Here is a 19581-nt window from a genome sequence, read left to right on the forward strand (position 1 = left end):
AATAATATATTGCAAACAAACCAACCAGCACTACTATTGAGGGAACTTCCTCCTGCAATCATTCATGAATGATTTCTAAACAACATCAGTGCTTTGACTTAATTTCATTAATTGGCTTTACATATGAGCAACATTAATGAGATGCATTTAACTGACTTAACAGCTACACCAGGTATACACTAGATAAAAAGCAAATATATTTTACTTCACTAATTGCTAATAACTCAAGCCATAGGTTTCAGCAAAGACTTTGCTCCATGCAGTTTACACATTTCCTCCTGTGTGGCCCTGCCATGAAGTTAATACTGGATTTGTGACATGAGAGTTATTACCAAGGCAACAGATAGAAATCAAACAGCATTATGATTTCACCACAGGTGGAAAAAAAAAAAAACAAAACTAAAAAGAGTAGAAGCCAAAAGAAAAGATATTAGGGGAAATTTCTACTAAAGACAGAAATCCTTCAATAATATCAAAAAGAACTGTAGAAAATACTAGTTTGAATATATTTATTCCTTAAATACTTCAAGTTTTCTCCAAAGTGTCACTCCATCTTTAAATATGCTTTCACAACTTGAAGGAATATAGCAACAGATTTTTATCACTTACCAGTAAAAAGATCACATTAAGGCAAAAAAAGAAAACACACAAAGAGGTACAACCAGCTGGACTGATAATGGTTTTTCAGTGTTTAATACAAATTTCTCAGCATTTGGGTTACTTTACCACTGACAAGAACATTAATCTGTGGGTAAAAATTGTGCATTTGTGCACATAGTCCTTGCTGATCAGATTTCACAAATCCCAAAACATTAAAAAAAAACATTGCAAAGGATTTCCTTTAAAATAAGTTGGCATGTTAATTCTATACAGTTCTTTGAACGTGTGTCTTCTGAACACGTTACAAAAATAAATATCAATCTTTCCAAATTAAAATATTACAAGCCTTTCTCTTAATAATATTCAAAGCAAAATTGAAAAGGGATTTACACCCAGGAAATCATTACACTGAAAAATGCTGATTTATTAAAGACACTTTGGGTTTTGTTGGGCTTTTTAAAATTATTTTTTGTTGTTGTTCAGTGTCAGTTAATGCTCAGAATAATCCTTTTTAATACAACTAGCCCAACTGTTAGGCAGACTCTCTTGTGGATAAGTCCTGACTGTGATTAACAATATGTTATCATACAATGAGGTTTACTTTTATTCATGCAATTCCTTTCTTCAGCATCTATTAGAATAGAATAGAATAAACCAGGTTGGAAGAGACCCTTAAGATCATCATGTCCAACCTATCATCCAACACCACCTAATCAACTAAACCATGCAACCAAGCACCCTATCAAGTCTCCTCCTGAACACCTCCAGTGATGGCAACTATTCTTCTAGCCTATAACCCAAGACAGAATTCAAAAGAGACAGCAAAAAGAAAGTTATTTTGCATGGCAGTTTTTCAGCAAATTGAGTTAAAGGTCCAGATTTGAGGAAGAAAAAAAAACACACCATCAGAAAACATCAAACAGGTATTTGGGAACAGAGACATAAGCAAAAGACTAAGATTTAAAGCCTTATGAAATGGGGGGAAAAAATAGTCCAATGTTTCAAAACAGACTGACAGCCTTACAGTTAAGTGTCCATTACAATACCTCACATCAGCACCCTGAATCTGTTTCCTCTGCAATGTGAGACAGTTTTTTTGCATGCATATAAACATTAACCTCAATATCATTTCATGTGTTTGACAGTCCAGGATTACTTCCATTTGTCTAGGCTTTAAGGCGGTTTTTGTCATTGTGTTTTGTTGTATTTTTTTAATATTAAATTGATAGATTACAAGAATTATCAGAAGATAAGTGGGATGTAAAAGTTTCAAGGAAATCAGCTTTTCATTTTAAACTTAAAACTGATCTTCCATTGTATGTGTAATGATTCCAACAGCAAAAAAAAAAAAATCCAATCCAAGAGCAAAAAAAAATCCAAGTACGTTATTTCTAATATGCTATTGTTGTAAAAGTTTAAGCAATGAGAAATTGTTTCCTACTTCTCTTGAGACACTCAAATCTAGTATCTCTAAGCACTAAACTATGTTCTGATAAGCATTCTAGATTTTACTTAATTTCATCCCATTACTCCCATTATATAACCGCTTGAACTCCTTCCCTGATCTTCCTAGTCCTCAAACTTTGAAACAATTATATCTGAGTTACCTATTCTTTAGTCTACAATACTTAAGACAAGAATGTATCAGTAAAAGCCTATCTTCCAAAAGCTCTGGCTAGTTACATTGACCAAGCAAGCAGCTTTTTTAAATAAGATTAACATTTTACAGCTTTAATCTAGTTAAAAACTCCAACTTGATTCACTGATTTGCTTTGCATAGTTTTTTTTTCATTTAAGTGGCTTACAGCTGTGGTTTTCCTTCTCCATTTCAAAATGAATGAGAATACAAAACGAGCTCAGAACTGCATTAGCAGTGAGAAGCTTCAGCCTGACAGGGAAGCTTGAAATTTGGTTTATATCATTGCCCAAATCACCCAAGTGGCAGGGGTTTGTGTGTTTTACAGTGAATTACTAATCTATACTTTTAAACCAACTCGGATTCATTTCTGGCCATCACACAAGATCAATAGGAAAAGAAAGATTCATTTCATTTTTAATGTTACTTTTAAGTGGAAACTTAATATAATGCAGTCTTGGAGGTAGCAACGCTGACACACAGATGACTTGGGTTTAACACTGGTATATCCTCTTACTTGTATCCTAAACACCCTCTCACAATTATTTCAAAGGGTAAATTACAAACTTTGGAGCAAAACCACTAAACATTCAGCTGCTCATGATTCTGTAGGCCATTTTCAACAAGCACAAGAATACTTAAAAAATGTTTCTTTAAACAAAACTTCTGAAGCACAGGAGCTGTCTGTAAAACACAGCAAATGACATAAAACTTTAGCAGTATCATGGCAGCCTTAAACATGTTTAGATTTACTGAACTGCCTTCCTGTATCTCAAGCACAAGATACATCCGCCTCTATCACTCCAGCTTGAAGTTTGCTGGCTAAATATAAAATCAAAACAAAGACTGATGTCTAACTACTCCTCATATTTTTTACACAGCTTTACAGCTATAAAATATCAGCAGTGTGACCTGCTATTTTACTGCCGGCTCTGTGACTCTGAATACCAATACTCACAACCACCCACCACCTTCTTGTCCAGAAGGGACAGGGTTTGTGCACGTCATATTAATTCATGACTGAGGCAGTCAGCAGCCTGCTTCCTCCCTGTGTTATTTTTTTTTCCTCAGTCCTGCTGCAGTTTTCCTTAGCCAACTGATGTTTTGGTTCATGCTAGGGGTTTAAAGGGATCTCCAGAGGTCTGCAAGTCCAACAGCCTTGCAAAGCAGGACCACTTAGGGCAGGTCACACAGGAACACATCCAGGTGGGTTTTGAAGATCTCTAGAGGAGACTGCAACCTCTCTGGGCAGCCTGTTTCACTACTCCATCACCCTCACAGTAAAAAATTTTTCTCTCATGGCGAGTTGGAATTTCCTGTGATTGAGTTTATGTCCATTTGTTTGCTTGATTGGTTTTAGTGTAATTATGAGTGTTCCCTCCCTACATAGCTATTTCGTAATGATAAACATCAGAGCAGGGTCTGAAGAAATTATGGTCAGACTCTTTGACCTGCTGCATCTAGGGAAAGGTGAAGGCAAACAGAAAGAAGGAATGGAAAAGGACTGACTTAGCCAACACAGACATCTCCCAGCTGTTGCAGATCTTGCCCATGGTGATTGTAGACTGCATTTGATGAAAGGGAACATTTCTGCTACCCACTTCACCTGACTTTTAATTGCTGGCTTGCAAACCCTTTCTGCCCAAGTTACGGTCCTGTACTTCAAACACTTTCATCTCTGAATCACTATTTATCCTTGCTCACAGTTCCAAAGATAGTGCCTCTCTGTAAGTTATGTGATGATTTTCCAAAGGCAGGTGGACTGATTTCCACAAAGAGACTAACTGTTCAGTTCAGATCTGCCAATTTACTGAAAATTAAAATAAATAAATAATTTAAAAAAAAATAAATCTACATTCCAGGGCTTGGCAAACTTACAGCACAGGCTGGCTTCTATGCAAGAACCTAGTGTCCAATAAGGGCAAGCTGGTGACTATCAGCTGTTTGGAGCTCTTTTTTATATATATTTTATTTTTCATAACTCATATTTCAAAAGAAACCAGCTCAGCTGTGATAATAGCACACTGTTTATTGAAAAATGGTTGTTGAACATGAAGGCCTTTCAAAATAGCAGTTAGGGTTTCCTTCAAGTACTATGAAACTGATATAGGTGGCTTCTATAAACTGTCAGTCAGAAAGTTTTACACTCATTAATATGAAATTGCTTTATATATTAACTATACTTTCTTTCTCTCAAGAGTCACCTTTTCTCATGTGCTTGCCTAGACTAGATTTCTGTTTAGTTGCTTTTTCAAAAATATTTGCAGTCTACTTAAAAAAAGCATCTGTATCCTATGCAAGTCCACAGATGCATCTCTTTTCTCTACTGAAGTTTTTTTACATTATGAGTTTGCATGCAGACTATATGAAACATAATGCAATATGAAGGAAGGATAATATGGTAAAATGAAGGGTCACTTCTCCACAAAGAATAATTTGAAGTATTTATTAAAAACTAATAAAATATTTAATATATTATTATCTGAAAAGCATGTAGAACTGCGACTTAAGGTTTCTTTCTGTTTTATTAAAGGTCTTCTAAAACCTAAGGGGAACATGCAAAATTAACAGAAAGATATAAACTGGAAAATTTAGTAAAAAAAAAGTATTAATTATAAATCTCTCTATGGTACTGAAAAAGTAGAGAGGATTGCTACTACTTGTGCTGCAATTCACAAAACAAGGTATTTATTCAATGGCCTTCAACAGAAAACAAGGAAAGGGTTAGCTGCAGTCACAGCCCTATGCTACCTGTCCAGTATTTAATTTAAAAAATGGAATTTAAAGGCAAGTTTCTCAGTCTTGACTTTCACCACCCCTCTGGTGGTTAAGGCACATATCCCTGTCCAGCAGAAGTGGGCCTACAAGCCCTGCTTGGTCCTAAGTCCAGAGAGAGGTGCGTGCTGCCTCATGCTCACTTCAGAGAACAGAAGCAAAGGTTCCGTCTCTGCGACTGCTGCACAATAGACCCAGCAATTAAACCAATTAAACCTATCGAGAAATGTGCTTTGCTTCCATTAAACTCCTCTCTAGCCTCTACTGAACTCTAGAAGTATCCTGGCTTCTTTCCAGGCCCACCCCTGGTTTCTTTCATTCTCATTTACATTCAGTACAGTATTTGCTCACTTTTCATGCTAATTGTTTTAATATCTTATCTTCAAACCTTCAATTTCCACTTGTTACATAACCACTTCTTGTCCTCTTTTATCTGTCATTTTTTTCCCTCTCTCACTACCCTGAGTTTCTTAATTCTCCATATTTTCTTTCAGTTTTGTTTTTTTTTCATTCCACTTCCCCATTTTTTTCTCCCACTCCCTGGTTTTTACCAGATGGAAATATCTTAAAAAAGCAATATTGCCAGAGCTCAGAAGCATCTGTGGACCAAATCCAAACACCAACATCTTTTACATGTGGATTCACTTACACTATTCAGGAGATTCAAGGTGTGACCGCTTGAGGCTGTGCCTTTAAGAGAGGGACAGTGCTGGAACACTCTGGCTGAATATTTTGAAAACAAAGATAGGTCTAAACGAATTTCATTGGTAGATTGGTAGAATGCAACTTTAAGTTTTAGTTCAGTTGGAATCTTAGTCAGTTCCTCTCTGTTCTCCCTTTCCAGCCTGTCTGCTTCTGAGCAACTAGCCAGAGTTTTGACCTTGAATACCAGATAAGCATTAATCCTGCATGCGCTTGGAGGCCTAATAAGAATTCTCTTCCTTAATAACTGCCTTTTCTCTCTCTAACCCTTTTTGGGAAAAAGGGGAGGTAGGGGGAGAGAGAGGGATGCAGGTGGGGAACCCTCCTCTGTCCGGAGGAGGAAGTTTGTTCCTGTATTCTTCTTTGCTGTATATTTCTGTATATATATTGTAAATACTGTATATATATATTGTATATACAACCTGCATTCCATATTGCTTGTAAATATAGCATATCCTTTGCTTCTCTGACTGGGCCAGCCGTGGGTTTTTTTCTTTCTTTGTGGGGGAGGGAAAGATGGGCCTTCTCTCAACCACCACACAAGGGTATCTTAAAAACAACAACAAAAATACCCCCAACATTTTATTAACTAAGAATAACAGATCCCACACATCAGCAGAAATATAAGCTTAAAAATACTGAAGGTCATAAGCTCTCCCCATTGACACAACACCATTTTTCTGTTGCAGAAAGCTTTTCTAGCACAATGTGAAAAGAAATGTAAATTACAACATTAGCATTGCATCAAGCTTAGTGTTTCAACTGCAGAACAAAACACTTTGTTTAACTTTCATCAAGTCTGCTTGAAGTTTCGTGAGAATAAGAATAATCAAGATGATACAACTGTCTCTTCAATCTTATCTTGGATTCATAGGCTTCAGAGTACAGGCAGCCTGTGTGAACATCCATGAGCTCACTCAAAACTAAAGAGCCCTCAAAAGAACAGCAGAAATTCCAGCACAGAACAGAGTACCTACATGTACTTCTCACAAGACAATACTGAACTCCCTCTAATTATGGCTAAATTACTGCTTAGTATTCAAGACAACTCAGGATTTTTTCCAAAAGCTTCACCATGTGAGGCTGCACTGTACCAGAAATGTTCTCAGATGTCCTAGTCCTACAGGCATGCAAGCATATAGATAAAACACCCATATACTTTATTAAAGTTTCATACCAATCTGAAATAGTGAAATCCTTCAAACTCCTCCTCCCACCTCCCCAAAAGATTAATTTCTTCCTTCTAAAAAAAAAAAAAAATTTAAAATTTCTTTTGTAAAAGAAGAAACTGATGGGCGAAACTAACTTCAAGTTTTACCTTAAATGGTCTTCCTCCCCCAGGTTTTACCCATGGGCCACTGAGGGGACACCAATCAATTTAACAAAATTCTGAGATATGTTGCTAGTAAACAGATGGTTTGTAGTAACTGCCCTCCTGTAATACAACTTCCTTCACAGGGCCTTTTTCAGTTTTCTCAGCCAGATTTTTGATTCCAGGCTTGAGGCAGTGAGCTTCAGTTTTTAAGATGAGAAAATACCAGAATGGTAAGAAAGTGAAGTTAAACCAATTCAGTGTGAGAGATGCTTGTCTAAAATTGCATGACTTTATCTTTTACAGGTCAGTTAAAACTGGAAAAATCCAGTTTTTGCTATTTCATGCACTCTATCAACATGGGTACCTTTGTTCTGAGAGGGACAAAAATGGAATCAAAGCAATAGGTCACTGAGTTTTAAGTCTTTGAGTGACTAAATTTATCATGCTAAGATTTGTTCCTGTGACAGTCACAGTCTCTTTAGGCTATTTTTACATTTTATTTCTCCCTTAGATCTACCTCCTCAATGCAGAGGTTGCTCCACATGTCATTCTCAACAGTCAGTAATATCCTGTTTGTGATGAAAAATTCTGGTTTCCCACAGCTAGACATTACACATTAACATGGATGATTCAAACACAAATGAAACTATTTCTGTACAAAAAGTAGACCAGTTTATTACATGACAAGATGGACAGAGCACAGTCCTCTACAATCCTTACAGAAGTTCTTCTAGTTTTTTTCTCCCCACCCTCAAGAGATACTGTCACGTTTTCGCTCTCACTGGTTTCACAACCAATATCCAATTTTTAATCAGCAAATATATAACAGATATCTGAACTCTTAAGCATGGAAGCTCTAGATTTTTATTGTTGTCTCCATGTGTTTATTGCACACATTTTTCTGTTGGTTTTTTTTTTTTTTTTTAATGTGTGCCCAGGTGGCCAAGAAGGCCAATGGCATCCTGGCCCGTATTAGGAATAGTGTGGCCAGCAGGAGCAGGGAGGTCGTTGTGCCCCTGTACTCTGCATTGGTTAGGCCACACCTTGAGTACTGTGTCCAGTTCTGGGCCCCTCAGTTTAGGAAGGACATCGAGACACTTGAACGTGTCCAGAGAAGGGCAACAAGGCTGGTGAGAGGCCTTGAGCACAAGCCCTATGAGGAGAGGCTGAGGGAGCTGGGATTGTTTAGCCTGGAGAAGAGAAGGATCAGAGGCGACCTCATTGCCCTCTACAACTACCTGAAGGGTGGTTGTAGACAGGAGGGGGTTGGTCTCTTCTCCCAGGCAACCAGCACCAGAACAAGGGGACACAGTCTCAAGTTGTGTCAGGGGAGGTTTAGACTCGAGGTGAGGAAAAAGTTCTTCACTGAGCGAGTCATTCGTCATTGGAATGGGCTGCCCAGGGAGGTGGTGGAGTCGCCGTCCCTGGAGGTGTTCAAGGGGAGATTGGACGTGGCACTTGGTGCTATGATCTAGTTGTGAGGTCTGTTGGAACAGGTTGGACTTGATGATCCTTGGGGTCTCTTCCAACCTTAGTTACTGTGATACTGTGATCTTTTCTACTACTGCCTATACTCAGTGAATATTTTCAGAACCCTGCAGAATTCATGTATGTAATTTCCTACCTCTAAACAGCCATACTTCTTGATTTGGACTTTTCTTAAATATAAGAGTTACTCCATTAAGCATATACAAATTGGAGAAGTACTATATCATTCTACAAACTATTTTCTTCCTTGTATTTTGCCCTCCTGGTTTGTGATTTGATTTGCTGGGTTTTTTAAATGAGCTTTTCAGACACACACACACACATACTCACTTCTATGGCCTCACTTTTGTAGAGCAAAATGCAAGATTTAATTATTTTTTTTAATATCAGAAATAGTGGAAAGCGTTTAGAGAGACAACTGGAACAAATCAGGTCCCATAAAGGATGCTGCTATGTTAACTGGCCACAGTGTACAAAAATTCCATGGAAATACCTAAAGAGAAGATAAATTCTCTGCCAGGGAAAGGAAGGAAACAGTAATTCAGAGTCATCAGCCTCTTCTCCTATGGCCAAAAAAGGGGTATACCAAGAAAAGAGGATTCACAGTAGCACCAAATTTACAGTGAACACCAAGCAGGAAAACATTTTTTGTTACTCATTTTGGTAAAGAATTTGTAAAAACCACTGAAAGAAAAGTCCACACAATCCTACCATCCCCAACAACAACCAGTGCCTGTTTCCCTTCTGCAACAACAACAACAATCCCAGAATGACATAACTAAACATTATGGAGAGGAAAATCATGCTTAGAGAGTTAATACAACCTGATAGTTCCATAGGCTACTACTTAATTATTGCATTAAAAAGTATTCACTGATTTCTAAGTAAGCAAACCACCAGCAGACAGCTGCTTACTTGTATCTGAAAAATGTCGTATCATAGGACAACGTTTGTCTTGCATACCTGGTAACAAAAATTTTAGTTATACTGGCTTATATATAAAAAAAGAGTGGATATTGCAATAGGTTCACAAGCCAGTCCTTTAACAACAGGGCCTTCACATGTTTATTATAGGCATTTTTTTAAATTTTAAAGCTAAGATTTAACTGTGATTTATAGTTGTAATTCTGTCCTCTTACACATCCACCACCAAATCAGGTCTGTTCCAAACTATTAGTAAAACCTCCATGGAAAGGAGTTTAAGATTTCAAAATAAGAAAAGTCAACTTACCAGTGCCATAAACCTTACAAACTGTTAATTTTTCATTCAAGCCTACTAAGGCACCTTAAATAAGAACCCAAATGCGAGAATAACTGTCCTTGGTCACATTGTATTATATAGCACTTTAATAATATTTATTATATAAGCTTCCGTAATTAGCTTCTAAACTTACTTCTGCTTTTGGCATCTGTAACATCCTGTGGCAATGAGTGCCATCCACTGTGTAATTATGTGTTGAATGAAAAAATGTTTATTTTAAACCTACTGTTGCACAAGAGCTAGGAGTCATCAAAACTGTGTTGTAAGAATTTATGAATAACCATGCTCTCCCCATCTTATCCGTAACACTGGTAGCTCTATATGCCTCTTGCATTCCTTCTGAACTCCAAGAAGCAGAATCCTAACCTTCCTGTTCAAATACAGGTCTCTCTTTCCCTATACATAACCTGGTTTATCCTTTCTAAAAGAAATTACATCTTCAGTGTTTGTATGGAACTATAATGCAACTTCAAGAATTCATTTTTCAGTAGTAACAATTTAGATTGATGTGCATGTTAGGCAGTGCTTTCCTGCAAGCATTATTGTGTAATATTGTGTAATCCATTCACTTGCCATTTTATTAATTTGTTATCTTCTTGTCATCTCATAACTGCTCATGTTCACAGATTTGGGGGGTGTTATTGTAATTTATAATGTTATTTTACTGTTTAGACCCTTTCACAGATTTATTGAAGTAGCAAAGATCTTCACATAGATCCCTGTAGGAGTGTGCTCTTGGCTTGTGACAACTGCTCTTTTATTCTGGAGGGGGTTGGTTTTTTTTCCCCTCTTCAAAAGTTATTCACCTGAGAGGGCTTCTCTCTTACTTGTGTGACTACCTGGTTTCTTCAAGAAACTTTGGTAACAGCTGTCACAAACTAGGATGGTCAATTCATATGGAATATATAGTTCTAATAATACCATGAAATCACATCAAACCAATCTGCAAGCTATAATATACCTACATCACATTGTCTGTTCTTTGTTATTTTATATTGTCTATATACATGTTAATTTTTCATATCTATAAACAAACATCATTTTTACAAGGACTGTAATAAAACTTTCTGGGCTGTAGCTTCATGCAGATTATGCCACATTTCCAAACTAATTACTCCAGACCTGTGAGGCATACCTTGATTAGTCCAGGCAAATTATTATTCATTTTAATCAGCTTGTTCTGAAAGTTCTTCCCCTAACACCTGGATCTGAAACAGACCATCTACAACATCTTAAGCAAGACCCAGTGTAAGAAGCTTCATATATCCTCTGCAATTAACAGAAATGAAAAAAAAAAGAGTCTGCAAGATTTGCTGCTAAGGATTCATCTTCTGCTAGTTTTCTCACAACACCTTGTGCTGGTTTTTAGTTTTCACACAAAACTTATCAGTCTTGCATCCAAGTGTTTTCTACATTTGGTTACTATCACTACTTTTTGAAGGTTCTCTTTATTTGTTACAGATTTCCTTCTTTTGCAGTTAAACAATATTACTCAGCCTGGAGAAAAGACGACTCTGGGAAGACCTTATAGCAGACTTCCAGTACCTGACGGGGGCTCAGAAGAAAGCCAGGAAGGGACTTTTTATAAGGGCATGGAGTGAAAGAATGAGATGGAATGGTTTTAACCTAGTGGAGGGTAGATTTTGATGAGATATTAGGAAGAAATTTTTATAGTGAGGGTGGTGATATGCTGGAACCTCTCCAGTGGAAGGTGGGAGTTGGAACTAGATGATCTTCAAGGTCCCTTCCAACCTGATCTATAGATCTTTGAATACTGAGTTTTGTGGGTTTTCCCACCTTGTGATAGACAGCACATATTTACTCTAATATTTAATATGGTAGCTCTAGATACCACTAAAAGCTTTATCTTGTAGCTGTTCCTTTTAAGAATTCCCTAAAAAGCTTGCTCCCTTAGGCATAGTTCTCTCTGTAAGATCTTACTGCAATATACTTAACACTTGCTCTTAATATCAGACAGAATTTGTATTTGTTATGGTTACTCTTGTAGAATAGCTCAACAGTAATTTCATCTTACACTAAACTGCATATCTGTCAAGAACTATTCCTCTTCTAAGCTGACAGTTTATCAGAAGACTCAACATATTGTTCTTTACTCTACATTTACCAAGTCTTCATATATGTAACAGATCCATGTAATAACAGGAGATGCTTCTTCCCTCAGCATCTCACTTCCTGTAGCACTTCACAGTAATTTCTCACCTTATTTACAAGGTCAGCAGTCTAAGCCTCACAATACTTTGATCTCTTCGCACACAAATTCAAACAAGAAGCGTACTTTCTTGTCTAGAAATACATAGCTTTGACTGTAAACTCTGACACATAATAATACATCTCCCAGAGTACAATTTGCATTCTGAGCTGTGTATAAATGACTTCCCTTTTCCTAACGCCCTCTTGTACTAATTTTCAGAGACAGCAAATATGTCAATATCTGGAACTCAACCCAGCATTCCAGCTCTCTCACTCAATTTTTCACATCTCAGATTTTGCTCAGAAGCCCATCTACCACTGCTACCGGTCTAATTGTCTTTTATAAAGAGAAGCAAGTAGTAAATACATACATGACGGTGTTAATCCCTGACAGTTGTTGAAACATCTGCAGACCACAACCCACAATTAAGGCTCTTCGAGTTGGAGGGTATGTTAGCATTCTGCAGATCACAGGTCCAGCTTAAAAAAAACAAACAAACAAAACAACAAAAGAATACGTAATAGTTCTTAAGTGATTGCTATCAAGACAATGTTCCCAGGCATAACAGACTTTGCACCTTTGTTTCAAACAAACTTGGATTATTGCAGTTATTTTTAACGATTTGATCATTTCAGTTGCACTTTTCTGCACTGCACTAGAAAGATAATTTTTAGGAAGTCCAGGCAAAAACCCCCCCAAATGGCGGTAAATATACAGCTCTCATATCATACTAACAGACTGCACATCTACTTCCTGCAAAGCCTTTAATGCAGTTACACATTCATCTTTATCTTCCAAAGACCTGACAGCCAGCATAAATCTTGGAGTGCACCATCAAAGACTACGCTCATCAATTAAGCTGGAACTCTGTAGCAGAAGTTGTTAGGAAAGGAAGCAGAAATGTCCTAAGGAACTGATACAAGGTTTTTAACAATCCCTAATCCATTCGGCTATTTGATGAAAGTTGTATAAAACTCTATTCACAATACAGCGTTGTAGAAAATAGTTGGAAAGAAGGCATTAAAATGAATAGCTGGTAACTAAAGCCAAGGGCTTGCAACTCTGAAGAGTCATGAACTCTCAACAAAACTTGATCATGCCTGAAGTGGGGCCCTGAAGAAATTTCAAGAACATGTAGTGAAGTTTATACTGTTACTGTGGAACTTCACAGTTTAGAACTTCAAAGCAACTGATCAGCTAAATCCAGTAAGTACGTGGAATTTTTCAGACTTCTAATTAATTGCACCAGAAAAATGATGCTGAAAATCATTGTACTTGAGTCAGAGATTTAAAAAATTCTTTCCATATCTGTACCATGGCAACTGCATATATCAATAAACATATACAGAATTAAAGGATTTTCTTTCATAAAATTCACAGCCTTCAGGTTTACAGGGCAATAAACAGAACGAAAGACACAATAGAAATTTTTAATATAGAGATAATAAAAGAGCTTTACAAATTCCACTAAAATACCCAAAGGACTTTGACTGTAATGTGGATGGGTTTAAAACAGAAAATTACTAACTGTAATATTTTTGCACTTTCCTATTGCAGTCTTGTTACCCATCTTCTGCTGCATTCATGTATTAAAGCCTTCTTAAAAATAAACCAACTCTAGGTAAAACACAGTTGTTAACAACAGAGAACGGGTCTAAACTAAAACAGGACAGCAGCACCCTGCACTGAGTTAGGAACTGGCTGGAGGGCCAAGCCCAGAGAGTGGTGGTGAATGGTGCCACATCCAGCTGGCAACCAGTCACTAGTGGTGCTCCCCAGGGATCAATGTTGGGCCCAATCCTATTCAATATCTTTATTGATGATCTGGACGAGGGGATTGAGTCCACCATTAGTAAGTTTGCAGACAACACCAAGCTGGGAGCAGGTGTTGATCTGTTAGAGGGTAGAAGGGCTCTCCAGAGGGACCTTGACAGGCTGGACAGATAGGCAGGGTCCAACAGGATGGCATTTAACAAGTCCAAGTGCCAGGTTCTGCACTTTGGTCACAACAACCCCAAGCAGCACTACAGGCTGGGGCCAGAGTGGCTGGAGAGCAGCCAGGCAGAAAGGGACCTGGGGATAGTGGTTGACAGCCTGCTGAACATGAGCCAAAAAGGCCAATGGCATCCTGGCCTGCACCAGAAATAGTGTGGTCAGCAGGAGCAGGGAATTCATTGTGCCCCTATACTCAACACTGGTTAGGCCACACCTTCAGTACTGTGTCCAGTTCGGGGCTCCTCAATTTAAGAAGAACATTTGTGTCCAGAGAAGGGCAACGAGGCTGGTGAGAGGTCTCAAACACAAGCCCCTATGAGGAGAGGCTGAAGGAGCTGGAATTGTTTAGCCTGGAGAAGAGAAGGCTCAGGGGAGACCTTATTGCTGTCTACAACTACCTGAAAGGAGGTTTGGTCTCTTCTCCCAGGCAACCAGCACCAGAACGAGAGGACACAGTCTCAAGCTGTGCCAGGGGAAGCTGTGCCAGCTCAGATGTTATCCACTGCCAACTAAAAGATATGGATACTTTTAAAAACAACAGAAGAAACAAACTCACTCTAGTTCTAAGAGGAGTTTGAATAATGAAAGCTAAAAAAGCAGAATAGGTATTAATGATATCTCAGCATCTCCTTCTGAAAACGTACTGCATACACTCCTAGGGAAATAAAAAGGTAGTAGACAGACATAAAAGCTAACATAAAAATCCTCCACAAATGCCAGCAGACATCTGGTGCCCACAAATCTCATGATCTCCACCCTCAAATTACTAGTACAACACCTGGCAAAATTTCACAGCCAAGGAACTACAGTTAGAGACCGGACACTGCCAAAATCATTTGCAGGTTCAAATATTTTTTGCCAGCTAATCTAGGTAACAGCTTGTGGCAACAGCTTAAAGCTATGTAGGGCTCCTGCCAGCATTTTGTGCTTTTGCTGTAGAGGAGCATTTCCAAACAGGCAGGCTTAGCCAACCAACAAGACAGTCACTCATCATTTCAGCATCCATTAAACTCAACATTTGGATTAGCTTCTTGGACCCATTCTTGCCCTAATACCAGTCAATACCTTCTTTTCCAACAAGATAAAACTTCAAAGAACCACTTGACAGTTAGAAATGGGGAATTAAAAGAAGGGTTGTTGATCTGGATAACAGATGATCAACATGGGAACAATCTTTCTGTTTTGCCTTTCCATTCAGTATGACACCTTCCAGCCCAGCTTTCTCTGCATCCTCTAAAGCACTTAGAGGTAGCTATTATGCTCTGTATATGAACGACATAGCAAAGCAAATGCCATCTTTCTCTCCTAGCCTATTACACGATTCTTTTCTGAAAATATCAAATTCATTAAATTTTTCCTTTCTATAATATTTATGAAATCACAAGAAAACAGAGGGAGCTTTAAGATCCAAACTGCATTATTTATTCCAAGAATGCATTCTAAGACTGCAAAACAACTTCACCAAAGTACCAAGCTCTTCCTCACTGTCTTATGTTTTCAGTAACGTTGGATGAATCATTCCCAACACAAGAGGAAACCTCCTACCTCGTATAGCTCTCTAATCCTCTGAGAAAGCTCAAAAGATTGCTTTTGTCTTTTTTTTTAATGCCCATGCCCGCATCAGCCAAGAATGAGAGAAGACTGTCAGCTTGCCTAGTAACTGAGTCTTAGTATTTTTCAGTTTTCCACAGAAACTACATCCAATGGTATAAGAAAATAGCTTGTTCTAAAAGCAAATGAAAGCTAGTAAGACATAATCACTGTGGTTCCAAATAATTAAGTAGTTCAGGGACTTTTTCCATGCCTTGATGAACTGAGTTTTTCTGATTGTGAAACCTAGACTTCAAATACATGTCCCTCCAAATGATCTTTTTAATCCGCACATTGAGAATAGAAACACTAAAAATGAAGATTTGTTTTGTTTCGACAGCAAGCTGAGTTGGGCTTTTGGGTATCCTGAAAACAAATCAATTGTCTTTTACCTACAAAAAGAAAAAAACATTAAAATCTTTCCCCTGATACCACGTTCTTTGATATAAAGATTTGGTGACTGAATATCTATATAGCTAAGTACTTGTACAAAGGTGGCAGCAGAACAGGACAAGAAGGAGCAGCAAGCAGGGAAGCAAAAAAGAGTGCGTTTTGACTCTATGGCATGTTCTTTACAGAAAATAGAAACTGATGCAATGAAATCTTTTAAATCTGGAGAAGCCACAAGAAAACAGGCAACAGGGAAGACTGGCCATTTACATGGCTAGCAGGAGCTGAGAGAAGAGGCTAGAATAACCAACAGGAACCTGCATAGGTAGAAGAGGGACCTCAGTGTGCTACCATCAGATATGTACCTTTCCTGGGCAACACACTTCAAGTATTACAGTTCATGCAATTTTTTTCTGCCAAAAGTCCCACTTCAGTGATATTATCTTTCCCTCTATCCCTTGTTTCCAAATGAAATCTCTCTCTTCCTGCCCTAAGCCATATTTTAATGGTGAAAACAGATTTCCGCTCTTTGCCCTTCCAAAACAATGAGACACAGGGACACACTCCCAGGCAGGGTGAGAAAAAAAGGGATCATTTTTTATTAAACTGTAAGTCCGAGAAAGGAGTGTGGAGGTGAGAGTCTCCATGAGAACTTACGGATATAATCTGTGGCATGGTCACACTTTTTAAGAGCACCTGTACTTTATATCGTCTCCTTAAAACAAACAAACCAAAACCAATTTATCTAGGGGGCCTGAAAAACCTTCTCAGATGCCGTTAGCATAAGAGCTTCACTAAAAATAAAAGTAAGCAAAAAAATTACAGATGAGGTATTAATTATACTATTTTCACAATTCTTGGGAGCATCAGCAACTGAAAAGCATCCTTACAGGCAGCTCCTGTAAGTTAGCCATCACCATATCACCACCAGCAGATCCACTCCTTTTTGCAATTTCAGTCCTAGACTCCGTTAATCCTAGGCTCCATTAATTTTATAACCTTTGCAGAGAACACAAATCAATATGGAAATCAGCAGGCCTAAAATACTCAGTTGACAACTCCCATAACTGATATGAAATATGACATATCAGTAAGGGAGACCTTATTTCAGCCTTTCAATACACATGAAGGAGACATGTAAGATAGATGGGGAGAGACTTTTTAACTGTCTGTAGTGATAGGACAGGAAGTAATGGTTTTAACCTCAAAGAGAGTAGACTACATTCAAGAAGAAATTCTCTACTATGAGTATGGTGACACACTGGAAGAGGTTGCTCAGAGAAGTCATGGCTGCCCCATTGCTGGAAGCATTGAAGATCAGGTTTGATGGGGCTTTGAGCAACCTGCTCTTGTGCAGTGTGCCTTTGCCCACGGTACTCTGTAGTCTCAGACGTAAAGTACTTCACAATGCCATATGATTCTTCACAATTTTGCATAGGATATAATTATTAGCATCAATGCAAAGCCATCATGGAAGAAGTTTACTTCTACTTGTACATAGGAAAAAGCCTGTAGAGAATGAGATTAGTAATCTCTTCACTTATTTTATAATACTGTCAGCATCAGCAACAAAACTCCTCCAGCAAGGTGCATAGACTGTTTTCAATGTATCATGAAGTAAAGTCTTAATGGCTTACAGAAACTAGAAAGAGACTGTCTTTGCATACATTTCAGAGGCTTCCTCAAGAGTAATTATTGCTAGTGTCAGTGAGACTGAGAGAAAGTAGCTGGATCTATGTACAATTATTTGTATAGCTGAAACGGGGGGTTTTGCCTGTTGATTAATAGAACATACTACAAACCTTGATTCCACTAAAGCATTTACAAAAACAAATTATTTCCAAACCTGATCCACAGATGTCTTGAATCGTCAGCTGTGAGTAACTTGGTAAACAAAACCTCCTAGATAAAATGGGATTTAAAACAACAACAAACCAAAATGAAACTTTCTTGTTCCCCTATTAAGTATGCACTACAAGATAGAAGCATGCACAACAAGGATCTTTTCATTGCTTCTGTTCAACTTCATCAACCTAGCAGAGAGAAGGGATGATCATAAAGACTATTATTTAGAGGTCTAAGGCCTATGTTTTAAAAGATACAGGACTTTTGAGAGGTTTCCTCATCAATTTCAGTAAGTAGATTTTTATGCTGATTTTATAACCTCATCAAACTAACCCACCACCTGAAAGAAAGGACAACATCCACATGATACACATTATTCAGAAAACACTAACCTGGGTGGATAGCTATTTAAAAATGGCATTTCTGATGCATTTTAATCTCCTCCTGTGTTCCCTCACTGATCTCCACCTGTTTTAAAACTGCAATAAGAAATTTTTCAGTTTTGGACAGGCATCATGTTTTTAACCTGTTTCTTACACAACAGCTTTCAGATGGTCCTAGTTAGAGAAAGTGGCCTCAATAACAGAAGGAAAACTGAACCATTAAGAGTGGAGCCAAGCCCGATCAGAGCTGCCACTTTGAAGGGGCACATTTTCATTCCGTTGCCAATTTATCGTACTCCGATTGAAACATTTAAATGACCAGCCATTTCTCAGACACTTGCAGAGACCTGAGTCACTTCAATGTCAACAGACAGTTCTTAACACTAAAAGCAAAAAATTTCAACATGGTAGTGAGAAGAAGCAAGGCAAGCTTTGGCCTGCAAGCCAATAAGAACAAATGTGAGGCTCAGAGGAAAACTGGAATATTCTAAAAATATTTACATGCATTTTGATGTAACTATCACGGAGTGACACTGCTATACACTCCCTAGGAGAGGGACAAAGATTGTCATTCAAGAATCCAACATTCATCTAAAGGGAATACTGGATGTTCAAGATGAAATATAGTAAAACTTGCCGAGTAATGCTGAGATGCAACAGCCACCTGACACACTAAACCACCAATTAATCAACTGCATTACCAAAAAGTGTTCAAATGCAAACTCATACTTAGTGCAGTATAGTAAGTTTGAGCTATGAGGAAAGTTCGACCATTGTTGGGTAACTTTGAGATAAATTCCACCACAAAGAAAAATAGTTTCCTTCAGGACAGAAAACACTGCTAGTCCTCCCATTCTTGGAGAAGTGCTAACTTCAACTGCAGTAGGGGAAAAAGATACATGGAAACCCCCCTCCCCAATTGCCTTTAGCTTTAACAATACGCGGATACAAAGTTATATGATGTATTTTAACACAGAAGTTCACTCATTTGGGGGTGGGGGGGACAAGAAAAAAGAGAATTTGTCTGGACAATACACAGCTTAGGAAGCAGTATGACCATACCATGTACCAGGGACACCATGGAAGCCTCCTCTCTGGAGGAGTTCAAGGACAGGTTGGATGCAGCCTTGAGAAACCTGCTCTAGTGGAAAGTATCCCTGCCCTTCAAAGTGCTTTCCAATCCAAACCATTCTATGAATCTATGTGCATCTCAGCAAGTAAAGCAGTGCAGTTGGCAGAGATCACCAGGCTGGAGTTATTTGAAGCTGAGGTCCCTAGATGTACAAGACATGATTTGTAGGTTCTAGTTTGGCTACCATGTAGGGACTGTTAGAAGCTGCCCTGAGACTCTTATCATTGAATTTGAACCTTCAGAGATCCATTAAAATC

The 19581-nt window shown here is 38.2% G+C and overlaps 1 protein-coding gene across 1 annotated transcript in view; it reads right to left on the minus strand.

The window, feature by feature from the left end:
- Positions 1–19581, minus strand: part of SLC2A13 (solute carrier family 2 member 13) — a 127833-nt gene that overhangs the window by 54152 nt on the left and 54100 nt on the right. The window contains exon 4 of the mRNA XM_054177901.1: positions 12360–12468. Within this exon, the coding sequence (XP_054033876.1) occupies positions 12360–12468 (109 nt within the window). The remainder of the gene's footprint in view (positions 1–12359; positions 12469–19581) is intronic.

The sequence above is a fragment of the Dryobates pubescens genome, chromosome Z (assembly GCF_014839835.1).
Source record: "Dryobates pubescens isolate bDryPub1 chromosome Z, bDryPub1.pri, whole genome shotgun sequence".
Taxonomy (NCBI): Eukaryota; Metazoa; Chordata; class Aves; order Piciformes; family Picidae; genus Dryobates; species Dryobates pubescens.